Genomic DNA, 18,387 nt, shown 5'->3' with positions numbered 1-18,387 from the left:
TTAACTGTGAAAAAGAAAATTAAAATAACAATTAAAATAACAAAAAAAAAACACTGAGGAAGGAGAGAGGACAGAACGGATGAAAAATGAAAACATGAATCACTTTCAGAAGAGGATCTTGTGTTGACAGGCCAGCCAAAGGGACTCGTTCCGGCTTTTCTGTCCGGCATGCAGCAGAGTACCAGACGAAAAGAACAACAGATCGATGTGTTAGTTCCGGGAATCCGACTGAGTGACGGGGATCAGTCGAACTGACGCACTCACGGATGCGAACACAGTCCGATTGTGATAGCATCCACTAGCAAGGGTCACGTAATAACAATAATGACGATCACCAATGATCTCAAGGCGGTACAGGTCTCATAAAGATCTTTATCCTCACATTTATATCACTCATAAAGATCGATATGGGACCCTTACCTCTCCAACTACAGTCCAACTGCAGCAAGTGAGCGTTCTATCATCATTACAACCTCTAGCCTCATCGTGACACGAAGATTGGTGTAGTTGTTTGAGCAAATGGGCTTCAGAACGTTTTAACCTGATTGCACTTCCTCTTTTCCGATACTTAGTCTTCATGGTTTCGAGAATGGAATTGGGATATTAGTGATTCGTGTTTAATAACATCAACATATATATAAATTGCAGTGGCGTCATTACCGTAACCTCCAAACGCGCTCTGCTTTTATTTACATGTGGAAAAAGGTGTTTAGAATGTTTGCTGAATGCTACATGTCCCAAGAGTATTCTCACCACCCAGGGCGCTTTATAATTTCTTACCTACACAGCTAGAATAAAAATCTTTATTCTATTCTAGCTGTGTAGGTAAGAAATAAAAAAAATAGAAAATATATATTTCGAGAATATAAATTGAAATATCTAGCAACGAAACCCAAAACTGTTAATTTCTATTCATCAACAACCGTCAAGTATCAATGCTAGCGTCCCGATTTCGACGAGATTCTAGCTACCTGATGTTTGCAAGGATCTATCCTAGAACCACGGAAGTGAAATTGGTCACTAATCAGAAAGTGTACTGTCATACACATCACATTACAATATAAGGAGAGTTGACAGGCACTTTACTGCGATTTCACTTTTTTCTCTCGAAAAAATGAAATTACCGTAAAGCGGTGTTGCTTTCTTCAGCATCCTTGTGTCACCTTTAATCATCCGACCGCACACTTAAATCCACGGAACTAATACATGGATCCGTTCTTCTTTTTCTCTTCCTGCGGTACTTTGGTACGGAACAATGAACACTCAGCGGGCGCTTTCATTGAAGGAATGAAGTGGTGACTGAGTGATAGGTCCTGCAATGACTAATTGAAGAGTTGGCATCTTGCCAAAAGGAGAAAGCGGATAGGTGCGGATAAGTGGCAAAGTCGTATTAGTTGAGCGGGGAGCTTTTGGAAAAAGAAATGATCTCTAACAATGATCTATCGGAAGCGGATACGAGGTAAAGGAAGTATGAACGGGTACGCTCAGAGTATAGCGGAGAGCTGTGAGAGAAACTTTCGAAAAGATAGCTAGCCTAAAAATTCGTTGCCGCGTCCGACAGCGGCGGTGCATAGAGCTTCGACGTGGGGAAATAGTGCGAGGATTGAGGACAGCTGAGTGGGCAGAGAAAAGCGGCTGCGTCCTTCATCGCTGGCAATGAGCCAGCCAGCCTCACTCACTCACACACACACACACGCACCATTCGTGTCAGAAATTCCGCCGATGAGAAGGGATGTTTCGATTTCCCGAGGCATTCGATTTTCACTTCAAAAACCTTCCCTTTGAGAAGTGAAGTGCCGAGAAAGTTCTTGGGCAGTTTCAAGATATCATTCGCCTACCATTTGTAGTCATATTTGCTAACAGACATCACCCCACAAATCCTGAGTGGTATGGATTTCCGATGGCCAGAGACTATACGGGGTCGTAGATTGCAGAAACGGGTGGGATCCGGCTCATTTCTTCCTAATTGCCGTAAAAAACGGCTTGGAAAATGCGGCGCGGGCACAAGGGTGACGCGCTCCAATAGAACTCGTCGTGGAAAACAGCGCCCCGGAACGCTCGAGGTTCCCTTGGCCCGCGCCGCATCTTTTGAGCCCTTTTTTACTGCAATTAGTAAGAAATGAGCGTTATCCCACCTGTTTCTGCAATCTACGATAGTCCCGTATAGTCTTTAGCCATCGGAAATCCTTACCACCCCAGATTCGTGGAGTGATGCCTTTAAAACCCGTATCTAAACTCACGGTGCAAAATTTTCATCATTTGTCAGCGTCGCGTTCATTGATTGGAAAGAGCGCGTCCCTTTGTTTCGAAACTTCAATCTACAGACCTAAATTTTCAAAAAAAAAAAAGTACTTCGTGACGTCAGCCACGTACTGAAATTAGTTAACCCATTGACGGAAAAAGTCTGGAAAAATGGCATTGCTAGCATATCTTCATGCTTCAGCATTTTTCATTTCCCCGGAGAACAGAAATGCGCACAACAAAATGAATGCTTAGAAATGAACCCACTTTTCGAGAGTTTAGGGACGTAACCAATCTGAGTTCAGAAATAGTGACTCATTTCAGCAGTTCTCCGTTCTATCACATGCCCACGTTTCTTTGTTGCTCAGGGAACGCGTCGTTGCCTTAAAATAGTTCCAAGAGGGACGTGCAGCTGCGGTTTGGTGTTGTGTGTTGACATTGATTCAAACGGTTGTGAATGATGGGTTGTTGCTGCGCGTCTCGGCGCGAAATCTCACAGTACTAGTTTGAAATAGTTGCTTCGCCTGAAAGTCAATGTTTCTCTTGGTTAAAGGCAGCATAAAATAAGGATCTGAAATGGTGAGGAAATCCGCGGGAAAAGCTAAAGACGAGGCTCAGACTGCGGGATCGGGACGTGGTTCCGCTGATCTCTCCCTAATCATCGTAAGAAACGGCGTGGGAACTGCTTTAATCCCTACGAGATACGTTAGAACGAGCCTCTATGTCCAGGTTTCCGTCCCCTCAGCAGCCTTTTCATTGGTTTTGGCTGACTAGGCCAATAAGAAGACCTCATTAATCTTCTCGCACGTGGATGCGACGCGTGCACAAGGTTGGGGCGTTGCAACTGGAATCGTCGTAAAAGAATCGCGTCTTCCAAGCCGTTTTTTTTACGACAATTAGGTAGAGATGAACGAACCACCCTTGGGGATTCCGTAATCTATAACCCTATCTCGAGCTTCTTCCGGGGATTCTCTTACCACTTCAGATTCGTGGGATCCTGCTTTTAATAGCAGCGCAGAGCCTCCGCGCTTGACTGACTACATTGGACCATCTTCATAGATGGATAACGTTGAAGTATACAAGCATGGACGTAATCACATATTCTAGTTCATCTAGTAATCCCTAAAAAGTCGTGTGAAACAGCTCTGCGTGATTCCGTACCTCTAACGATGCAACTACTTACGCGATAGGACGCAAGCCACGCCTGAACTGGTTCAGAATCCTCAATTAAACGAATATAATACGAAATTTCAAAGGTCTTATACGTGCCCCATCGCCGTCCATCCATATCGTCCATATTTTATCGATGTTTTCGTAATAGCATTTAGATATACAATAAAGAAAGTCACGCATACGTCAGTTTGTCTGCGATGCCTTCACCAAGTTTTGCAAACGTATTTTTATTTCTCTGCAACCATGCTTCTATCACAGTGGAATGAAAAAATTTTTGGGCATTTTTTTTTTGAAAGTGCTCCTTGAAAATTCAGATGGGTGTCCATACCTCCCTCGTTTTCGAAACAGTGATACCTTTCCTGGATGCAATTGTACCAGTTCACAGTGGTGTGGTAGTTCGATGTGTGTTCTTTGCAAACGTTCTTCGGTTCTCTTTCTGCAATCTTTCTGTTCGATCCAGAATGAAAGGAGAAATTATGAGGTAGCGCAGATGCTGATGAGCCTGGGAAGAGTCCGACTTTCATACTCCAGAAGAGAAGTCTTTGAGAAACATGTATCGTTTTCCTAATTAAAGTTTTACCTTGATTATTAATTATCGTAAGATCGGGCGTATCGCGTTGTAGTTCAGTCGGAAATGACGAGCTCAAAAAATCCTCGAAAACTTTTTACCCTACTTAATACTTGGTGCTCTTACACACCTGCCGAATTCCTAAGATCTCTTCCGTTATCTTTTCCAAGCGGATTTTTGACTTTTACAGGGATTTTATATGTTGAGTTCAAGAATATGATAATCGTCTTGCCCGAAATCATCAATATCTTCGTCACTATTGATTTTCTCGCATACATATGAATATGATAGTCACCTCGAACAAAGATACTAATTTCTATTAATTTGCTTATTATTGATCGGCGCAGTCGGTTAGAGGTCCGTTGCAGCCACACGGTCGATGGTTCGAAACTGCCCTCGTGCAAACCAAGACTTTCATCCCTCTTGGGTCGATAAATTGGTGCCTCGTAAAAAAAAGTATTGGGGCTTCCCATGTGGACTGATACGCCAGTGACTTTTATTATTAATTAACTATAGCATATTACGATTATATACAAGGATATAAGATAAAGTGTATGACTTTGATCAATCCCCAAGAGGATGCGCCCACACTTCAATTCGGAATCGTACGAGGTTCAAAAACTCGTGTGTGCAGCCTTACAATGACTCGAGGGAGCGAGACGATGTGTCAAGTCTGGTACCAATTTATCGACACCGCAGGGATGAACGACTTGGAAAGATCTAATGCGGTTTCGAACCATCGATCGATCGTACAGTCGCAGAGGAACCTCTTCCCGTTTGCGCCGCTCCCGCCTTATGATTGTATGTATACATTTACACATAGATGACTCCTGAGAGAAGCGAAACTTATTAGTCATGCAAATTATGTAAATGGGAGTAGTCTTGTGAAAAATAAGAAATTCAATCCGTGGTAAACAAGCGTCATTTGAAACAGCTCATTCAGCTCTGCTTAGCTTTCCAATTATTATACGAAGTTGTACAAAATCTGTCATAGTGGGTAGTTGAATAGCCAGGACAATAGAATTGAATAATCTAATTTTGATTGGATTGATTGAGTAGTTGATTGAATAATAATCTTAATAATAATAATTTTGATTGAATAATCTTGATTAATCACCGTTTCATAGAACCTTCCATAAAACTTTTTGATAGTTCCTTCTAAGAACGAAGATATCAGGAAAACAAAAATACTGTAACTTTAGACTATTTTCTTTCATTCCACGTTGTCCTCTTCCAACGTCTGCGTTTCGTGTTGAGATCCGTTGAATATTTTGGGTGAGATTACAACATCTTCCTGAACCTTTCGCTTTGCGTCCATAAAGTTTTCGCACGTAAAGCCGGAATTTTGGATGTAAATTTGTTGTATAATACATTACTATTATTACTCATACAAATTATAAGGGATTTTTATGTATTTCATGGGAGCACATTGGTTGTTGGACGCATCCGTGAATTCTTCAGGATCAATTGAAATCAGAATGAATAGCTTTCTTTCTAGTCGACCAATATGAGGCAAATCGACATCTTGTTCTTCCGCGTTATTTTGACGAGTTCTGTGCGCATTTCATGGATCCTTTTCAAAATTTTCCTTCTTCACATGGTTGTCTTTTTATAGTATGCTTTTAGTCCTGTTTCGAGTCATCTGATCGCCATTAGTGTTTGTGAATAAATAAATAAATAAATAAATAAATAAATAAATAAATCAGGTCGAACAGCTTGTAGATAATGCACAGTAGGATCGAACTGTTCTCCTTTTCTCCTGGTTCGGACCTTTCTGGAGCGAAAAGCACTGGGAACACCCTGATTAGAATTGAAATTAAGTTCTTTAGATGTTCAATTGTGTCGTTCTGGAATCGGTTACGATAGAAACTTCTCGGTCATGATGATACTAAGAGAGAGGCCATGGAACGCTTCTCCTTGTTCTTTCAGATAGTAAGAATGCAAGTAAACGTGCATGTCAGAAGGATCATTGTAGAAGTTATAAATTATCGTTCCCAACTATTTTCCTGATGCTTTTTTTGTCATATGATTGGCTGAGTATCGTAGGTTGCAGCGGACTCCCTTTAGTTTTCCGGCAGTGCCACTACTTTCATGTCTTAGAAGTTTTTCCTCTATCGCTTTCATGGAAATGTTCGTAAACAAGTTGACAGCGCTTCGTCAAAATTCGTCTATTTCAGAACCTTTCCCGAGAATCAGTTAACGAGCCGAAAAGATTCCAGTTGAAAGTCATCTCAAGATGTTCTCTTTTGAATTTTGCCCTTTTCTTGAACTTTTGAGCAACAGCAACCGTGGCTAGGCAAATCCTTCGGTTGACGTTGGAGTACTCTTGCATCTAGTGCATAATGGATTGCTTTCGGGGTTGCGAAACGTTAAGGTGAACTTTCAGATGAATGCCTATTTTACTTATTTATTTATTTATTGAAAACACCTACAGGTGGTATTTTAATGTTAAGTTCTTCAGATGTTTCTGTGGGTTCAGTTCTGACACTGAAATCATAGACCATGACTTTGTCAAAGGTAAAGTGTTTAATTCACAGCTTTTTAAATTCCATATAAATATAAAGTAAAAATAAAAGTATTTCCTTTCCATATAAAAGTATCCCTCTCGTAGCTTGGAGTTGGAGCATAGGCGACGAGATTTGCCCACTGTCGCCCTTGGTCCATATCCTCTTCACCTTCGGTGTCTGCTATGGGTCCTCACTTGTTCACTTTTAAAAATATTCGTTATTCATGACCACAGCACAGTGTTCTGCTCCCTGATGCCTCGAGTAACACTTCTTTGGGCATTATCTTTGGGATTAGGCGGAAACGACAGGAATTTGTAACTAACATCTGGATCATGTAGTCCGTTTATGTCGTTTACTTTCTGGAATATTTCCTCTCGAATCTCTTGAACAAATTCCTTATGCTTCTAGCTCTGACCTTTGCCTCTTTTCTGTTATATGACACAGCGGAATGAGTGGTGGAGGAGAGCAAACTAATATCTCCCGAATAATATCTGCCAGATAATAGAGCAACGAATATTCTTGGAATAGAAAATAATAAAGCCGACGGGAATGGTGGCTATAAATAGAGATAAACGTGGGAAGAATAATGTTATGAACAATATACACTTGTTCTCACGCGACCCCTTGCTTACACTAATATAGCTCAATATTATACATATACAATTAACATATTATATTACACATATATTGATCCAAATGCATCGCACATTGAGCGGTTAGTAGCAAACACTAGCTGCAGAAAAGCGTTGCAGGAGGATCTTTCGAAGTACAGGCAGAAGAAGATTCTGGAAGCAGCACAAAGAAGGACGAGTCTAAAAAAGTGCCGCAGGGATATCCGCGAATATAATATTCCGCTAGCAACCTTGCTGAGCGAAGACGGGACTCGCACGTCTTCTCGTCGTGAGATGGAAATCATTACGGAGAGGTTCTACTCGAACCTTTTCCGTTCATCAACTTCTGTGTCAAGCCCGATCATCCCCACTGGTGAAGCTCCACCATAGATTCTCCCTTCGGAAGTACGAGTCGCTATCAAGAGCATGAAACCTGGCACAGCCCCGGACCTGATTTTATATCAGCAGACTTTCTTCGGGCTGGTGGCCATCCGCTTCATGTAATCTTAGCAGCGCACATGACGTCCTACCTTCAGAAAGAAACTATCCCAGACCAGTGGAAGACCTCGCGAACCGTTCTTATCCATAAGAAGGGTGACCGAGAGGATCTTCGGAACTACCGTCCGATATGCTTGCTGAGCGTGTTATACAAAGTATTCACCAAGATCATCCTCACGCGCATATCTAGGACGCTGGATGAAGCCCAGCCTCGAGAACAAGCTGGATTCCGCCAGGGGTTCAGCTGCTTGGACCACATCCAGACCGTGTCGAGGGTCATCTGTTACGCAGCGGAGACGTGGGCAGACACCACGGCCACGTCTAGGAAGCTACTTACTACCCACAGAGCCCTTGAGAGATCTCTCCTGAAGTTTAACCGGCGCACACAACACCTAGCCGGTCTTCGTAGCTCCGACTTAAGAGGAGTGTCCCGTCCTCGCGACCCAGCGGAATATGTATCGAAAGCAAAACATAGATGGGCCGGTCACATCATGAGAAGAATCGACGATAGATGGACTAAAAGAACGCTAGAGTGGATCCCAAGGGACGCTAAACGCCCCCGAGGGAGACCGCCAACGAGATGGGGTGACGTGTTCGCTGCACGGATGGACCAGCTGAGAGCTCATCTGGGTACAGCTCAAGGACCTCGTCAACGTCACTCACGAAGCTTGAGAACATCTTGGATGACAATGGCGAGGGAACGAAACGAGTGGAAGAGATGTTGGGGCCCGCACGTCCAGTGAAGACGGGCCATCTAAGTATCTAAGTAAGTATCTAAGTATTACACATATGTATAATTACATATATAATTATAAATAGTATTATACATATATAATAAACTAAATAAATTAATATCATACAAAATAACTTGAAAACCTAAAAAAAAATAAAAATAGAAATACAAAATAACCAATATATCTTAATATTATACATACTAGTTCTGTGTCACAAATCACAACCACAAATTAAGTGAACAATTGCGAAGGCTGATGCCTACTCACAGCTCTCGATGACGAAGGGTATCTACCATTATTTATTATTTATGGAGTTTTGAGCAAAACCTGTTAGTATGACTACAACAATTTGGACATATTAACATAATAACGAATTATATATATGTAGATCTGCAAATCGTTATCCCTACCCCAACTCTTGATGTTGAGGGATCCCCACTATCATCTCTGGAGTAAAACATTTCCGGATCACTGTAATCAAATAGCTTATGCTTATATCCATTTTTCTTTCTTTTTTCTTCTTTTCACTTATTTTTATTTATTTATTATTTTTTAAATCCCATATAAACATATATTTTCGGCCTCTCCAGTTTTCTGCGACTAATCGAGATGAGAAGGGCGTCGAAACAACCTTGGAGATGTATGTTTTGCATGGGGCAGCATTAAATGAAGCATGCAAAATCCAGGTAGAGAAAAGACTTGGAAAAGAAGGAAAAACAAAAAAAACATGGAGGAAACTAAGGAGAGAGATTGAAAAACTGTTAATCGATGGGAGAAAATTGTTGCAAACGATGAAAAGAGCAACAGTGGAGACCGTGCCGTTTATTAATTGGCAGCAGGTCTTTTTTTTTAGAAAACTCAGAGAAAAAGTGAATTTCCTCTCTACTGCAACAAGTAGTAATTATCAAAAGATCGAATTACAACAGCCTTGTTGAGTAAGAAATTATCTTTCGAACAATACGTAACATTTTGGAAATTATAAAATAATGTTTATTTCTGTTTACGTTTTTCTTTTTGAGGAGAAAAGTCCTCACCACCTATTTCTCAATTCCATTCAATTCAATTTATTTCTGTAAAAATTAATGAGATTATTAGAAGCCTAGTCCAGTTAATTTTCTTCCGCGTTAGAATTGGAGCGAGACATTTTTGCGGCATTCACTTTTTAATTAACTATCACAAAACACACATGAAAGTCACCCTAGCTTCCATGTAGACTCGCAATTCATGTGCTATAACAGGAAAAAAATCATAGGGATACTCCCAATGACAGTACTCCTCCTATTTATTAGTTTGTAACAATAGGTATACCAAGTAGATGGTATAGTTCACTACAATACTAAATTGTGCATTATGCTGTGAGTTCGTGGAGTTTTTATTTTTGATTTTGTTCAGAACAATTAAACCCACTTAAAGGCATCACCCCATGAATCTTCGAGGGTTTCGGCGCGCTACTTTCTACAACGATTTCGATTGGAGCGCGCCAGCCTTGTGCACGCGTCGCATCTTCCGGGCCGTTTTTTACGGCAATTAGGAACAAATGATGATGAAATGAGAAAAGAGGGTTACGGAATCACCCCCCTCTCCATAATCTACTATGCCGTATACGAATGCTCCACCTGAAATCCTTACCACCTCAGGTTCGTGGGGTGATGCCTTTAATCATCTTGCTTGACTTGAATTAAGCGGTAAGTTGGCGTTATTTCCTGACTCGATTGCCCCATCTTTGCTGAGGCGTTTCGTCCTTGGAACAGATATTCTCAACCTTCTCGATCTACAGCAGGAGCTCGCACAGAATCCATCCATTCGCCAATATTTCATATTTTGCGAGAATTGGGTCTCCTGTGAACTGCCTATCGACACCGAGTGGCCTGACTGAGACTGCGCTCTCCCTCTAAGTATTTGACCTATTTGGGTTAGGATTTGAGGGTATTTTGGACAATAGGACCTTTCTGCAATTTCTGGGTAACTTTCGCCAAATACCTGTGCAAGTTCGTAATCGTATGCGCGATTGTATCTGGTATAACCAGAGCCACAGCGAGTAGTTAGCAATCGGATTTGTAGACGCGGCCCCAACAAATCCACAATAAATAGTACTAGTAATGAAATGCTGAGAACAACGAGAGTACGCGTATTACTTCGCATTTTCACTGCGACCCCTGCAAAATATCTATTGTTGCCGAGAAAACAGACTGTAGAACTGTTATTTGCAGCTATTTTGCTCTCCTAGCCTCTAAAATCAGAACGCAGGAACCTTCGCCGCCTGTCATTAAGAGTTTAACTCTTTCAAAGCAAATCTTCACTTTTCATCGCTTCCTTACCCTCGTCGCCTTAAATTCCAAATATGCCGCTTTCTGATACTGATACTAGCCCTTCCTAAACCTCCGTTAGGCGGATTTACTATCCCTGCGGTTCGATTGCCCTGGGGTATTTCGGCGAGCCTCTGAATTAGATAGGCGTATGTAAGTAAACTGCAAAATGCAATCAAACTCAAGTGTATTAATATTTATTTTGTAAAAGTAAATAATCAATCTGTAACGAGAACATGTGAACAAAACACAGTGCTGTAAGGTAGATCTATCGAGCTACTTAATTACATGTTGGCTTCGGGTATCCAGGATACCAACGCGGTTTCCGAAGGTGCACCTCCTACAATTGACAATTTATGTTCTTTGCGATCTCGAAGATGCATCTAGACAACGTTGAGAGAACAAATTTCTCCACCAAAAATTTTAAAAAAAGTTGTAATTGCTATCCACAGCCATAGCCCAGCCTCATACCCTCTCATCAAAAACAGAGAAAGTGTAGTCTTCGGTGCTGATGACGGGGTGTATCGATGTGTGTTTTGTGCAATGCTGGAAACGGTTCACAGAAATATCACAGGACTCGGGACAGAGCGGCCTTTTGGAATTCACTCGCTAATGTCAGCGTAACGAAACGGATGATTGTTGCCAACTATTCCGTACCTCCTTTACCCATCTGACTATTTGTCAGACTATGTGTCTTGGCAATATGCTGGACGACAGCAACGTTTTCCATGTATGGGAATCTTACAGCACATAGCTGTGCAAGTCGTATAGCTCTTTCAGGGTGTACCTTCTAATGACTGATTCCAAACAGTGCATCCGCGAGCACATAACAATCACATTCGTATTCTTGGTTCCAGTACATCACATGCTACTACATATATACTCAATACTGGGTGCAAAGGTATTCGGGTAGGGGACTCGACACTGTTGTAATCGAGCTGTAGTTTAGAGCACCAGAAATCGTTCTACCGTTCCTAACTGTCAAATGGTTTTCCCAGTTGAGAATTCGATAGTTTATTAATGGACAGTTCACCACTAAAAGTGAATACTTGAGTCAATCTGGGCCATAAAACCTAAACATTAGTCCTAGGGCACTTATGACAAGGAAGCTGAAGCCATCAAAAGAAAAAAGAAAGATGGAGCTAGAATTACTCATGGCTTAACTTTATCTAACTTTGCAAATAGGCTTATTGGAAGTGAGTCATAGCTAAGTCATAGTCATAGTCATAGCTAAATCATACCATCTAACATTTCCAACGAAGAAAAAGAACAAAAAAAAAATTGCCCGGGAAGTGGTTTCCTCACAACCCGAATTTAATAACTAGAAATGATTTTTTCGCTCTAGAAACGATTTTTTGCGCTCTAGGTGAACTCCGAGTACAGTTCGATTAGAGCAGTGTTGAGTGCCCACTACCCAGCTATCTTAGCACCAAAAAACTGTACTATCCGAACTCGCAGTACTGTCGGTCCACAGCGTGTTCACATAACATGTTCTAGTGAGTTTTCATATGGATTAGTGTGGGTTAAGCTGTAAATAAAGTGAGTGACTAGAAACTTAGGGTTCTATTAGTGCCGCAATTGAACAGACCGAGTCGGTGTTTCAGTGGAATCTATTTATTATAGAGTAGAAACGACCGCACCGTACCAATCAAGGCGAAGGTATATTAAAGCACACCAAGCGACAGCTGGAATAAGCGGGCCACGTCCGTAAACTACTTGAGTTGCAGTGAGGTCACGATAAGTGACCATCATCGCTAGATGATAGTAGGAGTTACGCTGTAAACTCGTCCACACACTTCAACAAGCGATACAGTCTCTTCCTAGAATACTGTGGAGGACGTCATTCTACGTTCTACGTTAATACCCTGACATAGACCCTCAAAAATATAGCATTACACAGGATAAATTGCAAGGAAACGGCTTTATGTTGATTAATAGAGGCAGCACATCAAAAAGACGAACTGCTCTTTTCTTGACGCTGACGCTGAAGATTAAAACTTGAAGCGTTGTGGAGGAAAAAAAAACAAGCATGTTCGCGCAAACATAAAGGTCGCTCTGTCATCCATGGGGGTGAGAACAGCTCAAAAATTCTCCGTCAACACATGCGGCAGCAAGGATCCGCACCGCGGCCGCATTGCCGCCCACTCTTGTTGTCCTCTCCGTACGGCTCGGAAGCATTCACTGGAATTATTGCAAACTCTGGGATTCGCATTACATACTCCGATCAACTGACATTCTGATAATCTTATCTGATAATCATGAGTAGCTTACTGGATTTCCTACAAGTAAATAAACACAAGGTTCGTGTTTCCTACTCTTTTCCTCTTAGTTTCAGATGAAAGTATAGTTGTTTTCAAAGACTATGTGACTATTTCGTTCGGGGGTTCTCCTCTTCATGATTTACAACCTAATCTTTTTAATGTTCAACTACTTAGTGGAACAACAATTTTTTTGCGGATTTTGACGATGAGCGACGTCGGTGTTGTTTTAAAGTAACTGTTTGTAGATGAAAATGCTACAGGGGGAATAGACACGTTCAGTCCCGCTGTTAATGCGTATCTTATTAGTACAAATATTCGTCAGTATCGCAGAGATTTAAGGAAGACCGGAATAATTCATTGATTTCTTTTAAAAACTGTAAAACTGATAATACTGAGCGATACGGACGGGTGCGGTGAAGTTTTCGTTTCACCACGAACATCACGAAGAAGACAGAAACGTGTGCTGTTCTGTCAGCACGTTCCGTAGGTAGTACCGTATGCATTTTTACGCATGCATCGACTCAACGAAGTTGTTGGCTTAGTGGAGTTTATGTTCCGGAATAAACATAAGGTAGCATGGATAAATCGGTCGATACGTATGCATTTTGTATGTTTCCTCTTCTTCCTACCTAACTATTTTACAGACATTCCGACCAAAGAAGCGATTTCCCCAAGGAACTCTCAGATATAACCTGCACAAAAAGGCCGAGGCCACACTTCACTCAGGTGTTGATCTTCGAACAGCCGTGAGATTACCTGTAAATGAAAATCTGGATGATTGGATTGCTGTACACAGTGAGTGTTACGTTTACTAGTGCAGTTCTAGTTTTGCTGCTACATTTTAAAGATAACTTGTACTGCAACATATATTCGGGATATTTTTTCCTAACCGCGAAACGTGCCGAGAATTCTTGTGTAAAGTTACAATCGATTCATCCTCCGCACGAATCATTACTTTCGGTTTAGTTGCCCCGCTGTCATGTCATCTCCGTGACAATGTCCGACTCATCAAACTCACAGATGCAATAGCAAGAGTCGCAACTCGTTCCTCATCCACCTCAGTCGAGAAAATATTGAGCGATGCGGAATATTAAAATACTAAAACACACTTCATTTTCATATGCATGAGAACTAAAACGTCAGTGATCTAGCGTCCGCTAGCCTTTTTTTGTTTCGTGATCTTGCTCCCCCCAAAACCATTACTTCGGTGTGAAAGATATGCATATCAACCCGCTTTCTTGTTTTTTTTTTTTACGGGACGCACTGAAATTGCATGCAACTTGTCCTGCACAACTCCCTTGTAATAGAAATTGGGTAAAGTGTAGTTGGGGGGAGGAGGAGGGGAGGGGGGACTTTCTACCGCGCTCTTATTTTTGAAGATAAATAACTAAGTTAGTCGGCACCCTAAGACTTTAGCACTAGTTTTAGAACGTATTCGACGCGTAGACTAAAGCTACTAAGAGAATAAGCGAAGATAGAGCTTCTAGAAATAAGAAGGCGGTTAGGTGCCCCCCTCCAACTAAATTTTCCCTTTCAAACTCATTTGTTTTCTTTTATCAGTTTAAACACTAGTGTTGATTCTTCCTGTTCACTAGGTGATGCCTTTGGTTTTCAATGCTGCAGGAAAGGCAGTATATACAATATGCTTTTGTATTACAAACGGGAAGATGAAATATCGGACAAAAATATCAACGTGAATTTCAAGTTACATCCAAATCAACTATAGAAGATTTAATTCTACAGCTGGTCGGGAAAAGGAAATTTACGTCAAAATTACAATGGAGTTCGAGTTTTGTCGAAGTTGAGACGACCTATAAGAGTAAAACTAGTTCTTAGGGGTTTTAAACTATGTTTATTCGTAGTTCTGATAGGAAAAAGGCATGTATGTTTAGTGTAAATCAAAGCTGCTGAACTAACATTTGCATACTTGTTGCTGATGATGGTGATTGTTCGCCAGTCATGGTGTAGTTGTGCTTCTTTTTTTTGAAAATTTCTGAGTTATCAATTAGCTGGTCACAAGATTCTTATAAATGATAAATATTCAACTAATTGCCTGGTATCGTCTTAATCACACAAGCATTCCTTTTTTAGCTGTTGATTTTTTTAACCGGATCAATTTGATGTATGGAGTCATCGCTGAGGTGTGCACCAAAGAGTCTTGTCCAACAATGTCTGGAGGATCCAAGTTAGTATAATTTATTTTGTTGTTCGAAATCGTTGTGTTTGATGCAGTTTTTTCTATTTATCGTCATGTATGTTTTTTTGTGTACTGTGGAGTACGGTTATATTGAATTTGTTCAACATAACCTTTTTTTTGAAAATGTTGAATTTCGCTTTTGCTCAATAGTAATGTTCAGATATGAATATCTTTGGCAAGATGGAGCTGATTACAAGAAACCCACACGAATTGCTGCTCCGGATTATATGATGTTGCTCATGGATTGGATTGAATTGCGTATCAATGATGAAAGTATCTTCCCAACTTCTACAAGTATGTCTTTACAACGTTTGTTCTTAGTTTTCGTTCGTTAACTTTTCCGCGAACTTGCTGAAGTAATAGATTTTTTTTTATTTTTAATATTAACTTTGTTTATGCGAACTTTCCTACTATGGTATTTGATGTACCGCATTGTGTGAAAATGTCTGTTGCATTGTAGATTTGGATTTGGATTCTCCGACTTTGAATCAGTTATATCCTTACAGATATTCCTTTTCCTAAAGACTTTCGCCAAATATGCAAGAAAATACTCACTCGTTTATTCCGGGTATTCGTGCACGTCTACATCCATCACTTCGATCGCTTGATTGATATTGGAGCGGTACGTTCATTTCTGGTTTCGAAAAAAAAGCTAATCTCCTGACATTGCATGACGTTAAGTTTATTTCCGCATCAAATTATATTCTGCAACTATCTATTAGACTGCGGTAGCTGGGAAGTAGAAAATGTTCAGTTATCGGTCATTCAGTTCTTTTTTTTGCAGCAGTTCCTAACCAATACTTGCTTTGCAGCCGTTCTAGGCTTCCGTTTCATGAATGGTTTCAAAATGTTCCTGGCTTAACATCGAAAAACTTATTAGATATTGTGTCTATCATGTCTACAGTTCTCTACCATGAAAGAGATTAAAACCTATTGTGCTTCTGTCTCATTGAAACTTACCTTTTCGTTGAGAAAACGCTGGCAGCCTATTCTATATCAGTAAGATGGTGATAGAAGAGATACCTTCAAATAAGTGATTATTTGCAGTTTACGAACTATAATCTTAATCCATCTTGGGCTATAAAATGTGATAATTGAAAAGTGCTTTTGTGGGTCCATCTCTTCGGTTGGGCGAGAGTCCACCTCCCAGACCTCCGATTTACGTCGTATTGTCTTCCTTTTACTTAGCATTACAATGGTCTCCACATTCATGCTTGATTCTTTAGCTAAAAATCCAAATCTTTTGGAAATTAATGTCATGAAATTGCCTGCTACGTCATGCTACTCTTTTCTGGACCATCTCATATCAGCAGAATATGATTTATCTCCTGCAAACAAGTGAAAGGGCGACGAACAAAAAATGTGATGACCAGCAAATTCCATCGCTTTTTCAACGGTTGTCGGCGTTGTCCCACCAATGAAACCTCCGAATTCACATATCTATCCTTTTCATCACAACTCTCTACTCCCTTGCTCTCTCAACATTTAAGTTCCTTTTTCCAAGATGTGAAGATGTCGCTTAAAAAAAGGACGCACACTGCAACAGCTGTGTCGCTGCGCCTATGTAGCACGTCTCAAGTCAGACTGTTTGACAAAAAGAATATTTCTGCAATCATTGGTAGTGACAGAGAAATTTTATGAAAGAGGCTAAGGATATTACCAGTTGCTAAGTTTTAGAATAGTTATTGCAGGTCTTTCTTCGCTAGCTTATTTAATATGCTGAAACCAAACTAGTGCAATTTGTTTAAAACGATTCAGCCGTTTTCACATTATTCTCCTAATGTTCACTTCAAGGACTACTATGTTTTAGGAGCCACATGTCAATACCCTGTACAAGCACTTCTATTTCTTTGTCACGGAGCACAACATGGTTTCTACAAAGGAACTAGAAGCACTGGTATGTTTTCTTTGCATTCCTACGGTCTGTTTGTCTTTTGAGTTAACAGCTGAAAAGCAAAATACTTGAGTGTTCGATGTGTGCATACAGAGATGCTGTCAAACATATTCCAATTTCTCGTTTTTTCCATATTCTTTGTTCTAAGGCACAGTGTGCACAAGTTCCTCGTTTTCGAGTTTTTCAACATTTGGACCTTAGTGAAACGTTAAACAGTGTACTGCACTGTTTAAAGTTTCACTGAGGAAACGAACCATCTTTTCGTGAAGTGACTCATTTAAGAGAAAGAAAAGTAATGGGATATCCTAAAATATCCTTTTAAGGGTGCAGTCGCATCGCAAAAAAAGATAGCGAAGTTCGACAACACTTTTACACATATAGCTGAGGTCAAAGGTGTGGGCTTGGGTGTATCTTTACTCATATCTTTAATCATTTTTTTCAATGTAATGATCCCTTAATTAAAGGAATTTAAGAATCTCCAGTAGTTATGTTTCAACAGCATAAAGTAGAAAAACTTACAAATGAAAAGGAAGATTTCAGTCTTCCTGGCTCTTGTTTGAATGAGTAACTCTGTGTATCAAAAAAAAAAAACTGCGCATCGAAAGTTTCATACTTTTTTCTTTAGTGATTCGTATTAATGAAGACTGCTCTGGCATCCTTTACATTGTTATCTTTCATAGGGAACGTTTGAGTAAATCTCTGAGGTTGTCTTCTTTCTATCAATAGTTAGAGATCGGGTACAGTTCTCAGGTATTAGGGTGAAAACGTGTGGAACTGTCCCACAGTTCAAAAAAAATTGAGGATTTAGAAACTGTCGGAGTCATCACTCCGGACGAAGTCTGCGAAATCGTGTGCAACGAAATGAATTTCATTCCCTCAATTAGTAATAGCTCACTTCGGATGTTGCACATTGTTACCGTAAGACTTAGGAACTATGTTCTGCTCTCTAGCTATCGGATTCCGAATTCGAATATTCAAGCGAACGTTGCCCTTTTTCTCTAACGATGTTTTATCTCTCGATGCGGTAACTTCTATTAATTTCAGAAAGAGATGACGGAAAGACTCCTCGAAAGCAGCCAAAACCGCCGTTTCAGAAATTTGCATAGTAAATTAGGTAACTGATTAATCGGAGTAATGTACGTCTTAATCTTACAAATGCCTTCTTTGTTCGTCTTTGGTTGTGCGCTCTTTCACTACTTACAAGATTGAGTAACTTACATAGCCTGCACTGTAAATAATCTTGTAAAAGACTTCGTACATAAGTTTGATTGGTTTTTATTTTCTTATTAGTCTTTAGATTTGACGTCGAGGAGTTGCGTTCTCATGCCATTTTTGCCTTGAAGCTATTCATAATTATTCTCATAACGGCAGGGTTCCCGTACGTATTCAGATCGTTT

General features: G+C 40.4%; 3 protein-coding genes across 4 annotated transcripts; all 3 read left to right on the top strand.

The window, feature by feature from the left end:
- Positions 1-6,324: 6,324 nt before the first annotated feature.
- Positions 6,325-8,341, top strand: RB195_000416 (uncharacterized protein; the record flags this gene model as incomplete). Its single annotated transcript, XM_064196749.1, has 3 exons — positions 6,325-6,356; positions 6,444-6,499; positions 7,524-8,341. The coding sequence occupies 3 exons, from the start codon at positions 6,325-6,327 to the stop codon at positions 8,339-8,341; spliced, it is 906 nt and encodes a 301-aa protein (XP_064052629.1).
- RB195_000415 (uncharacterized protein) lies at positions 7,619-8,341 on the top strand (the record flags this gene model as incomplete). Its single annotated transcript, XM_064196748.1, has 1 exon — positions 7,619-8,341. The coding sequence occupies one exon, from the start codon at positions 7,619-7,621 to the stop codon at positions 8,339-8,341; it is 723 nt and encodes a 240-aa protein (XP_064052630.1).
- Positions 8,342-12,896: 4,555 nt separating this feature from the next.
- Positions 12,897-18,331, top strand: RB195_000414 (uncharacterized protein; the record flags this gene model as incomplete). Of its 2 annotated transcripts, XM_064196747.1 has the most annotated exons (9): positions 12,897-12,938; positions 13,387-13,470; positions 13,544-13,694; positions 14,991-15,084; positions 15,257-15,390; positions 15,603-15,718; positions 16,907-16,993; positions 18,035-18,104; positions 18,288-18,331. In XM_064196747.1, 9 exons carry the CDS (start codon positions 12,897-12,899, stop codon positions 18,329-18,331), a joined length of 822 nt encoding a protein of 273 aa, XP_064052628.1. The 2 variants fall into 2 exon arrangements, with proteins under 2 accessions (XP_064052628.1, XP_013292437.2); XM_013436983.2 differs by lacking the exon at positions 13,387-13,470.
- Positions 18,332-18,387: the final 56 nt, after the last annotated feature.

This window comes from Necator americanus, chromosome IV, assembly GCF_031761385.1.
Source record: "Necator americanus strain Aroian chromosome IV, whole genome shotgun sequence".
Lineage (NCBI taxonomy): Eukaryota > Metazoa > Nematoda > Chromadorea > Rhabditida > Ancylostomatidae > Necator > Necator americanus.
This window is presented reverse-complemented; position numbering and strand designations above follow the sequence as displayed.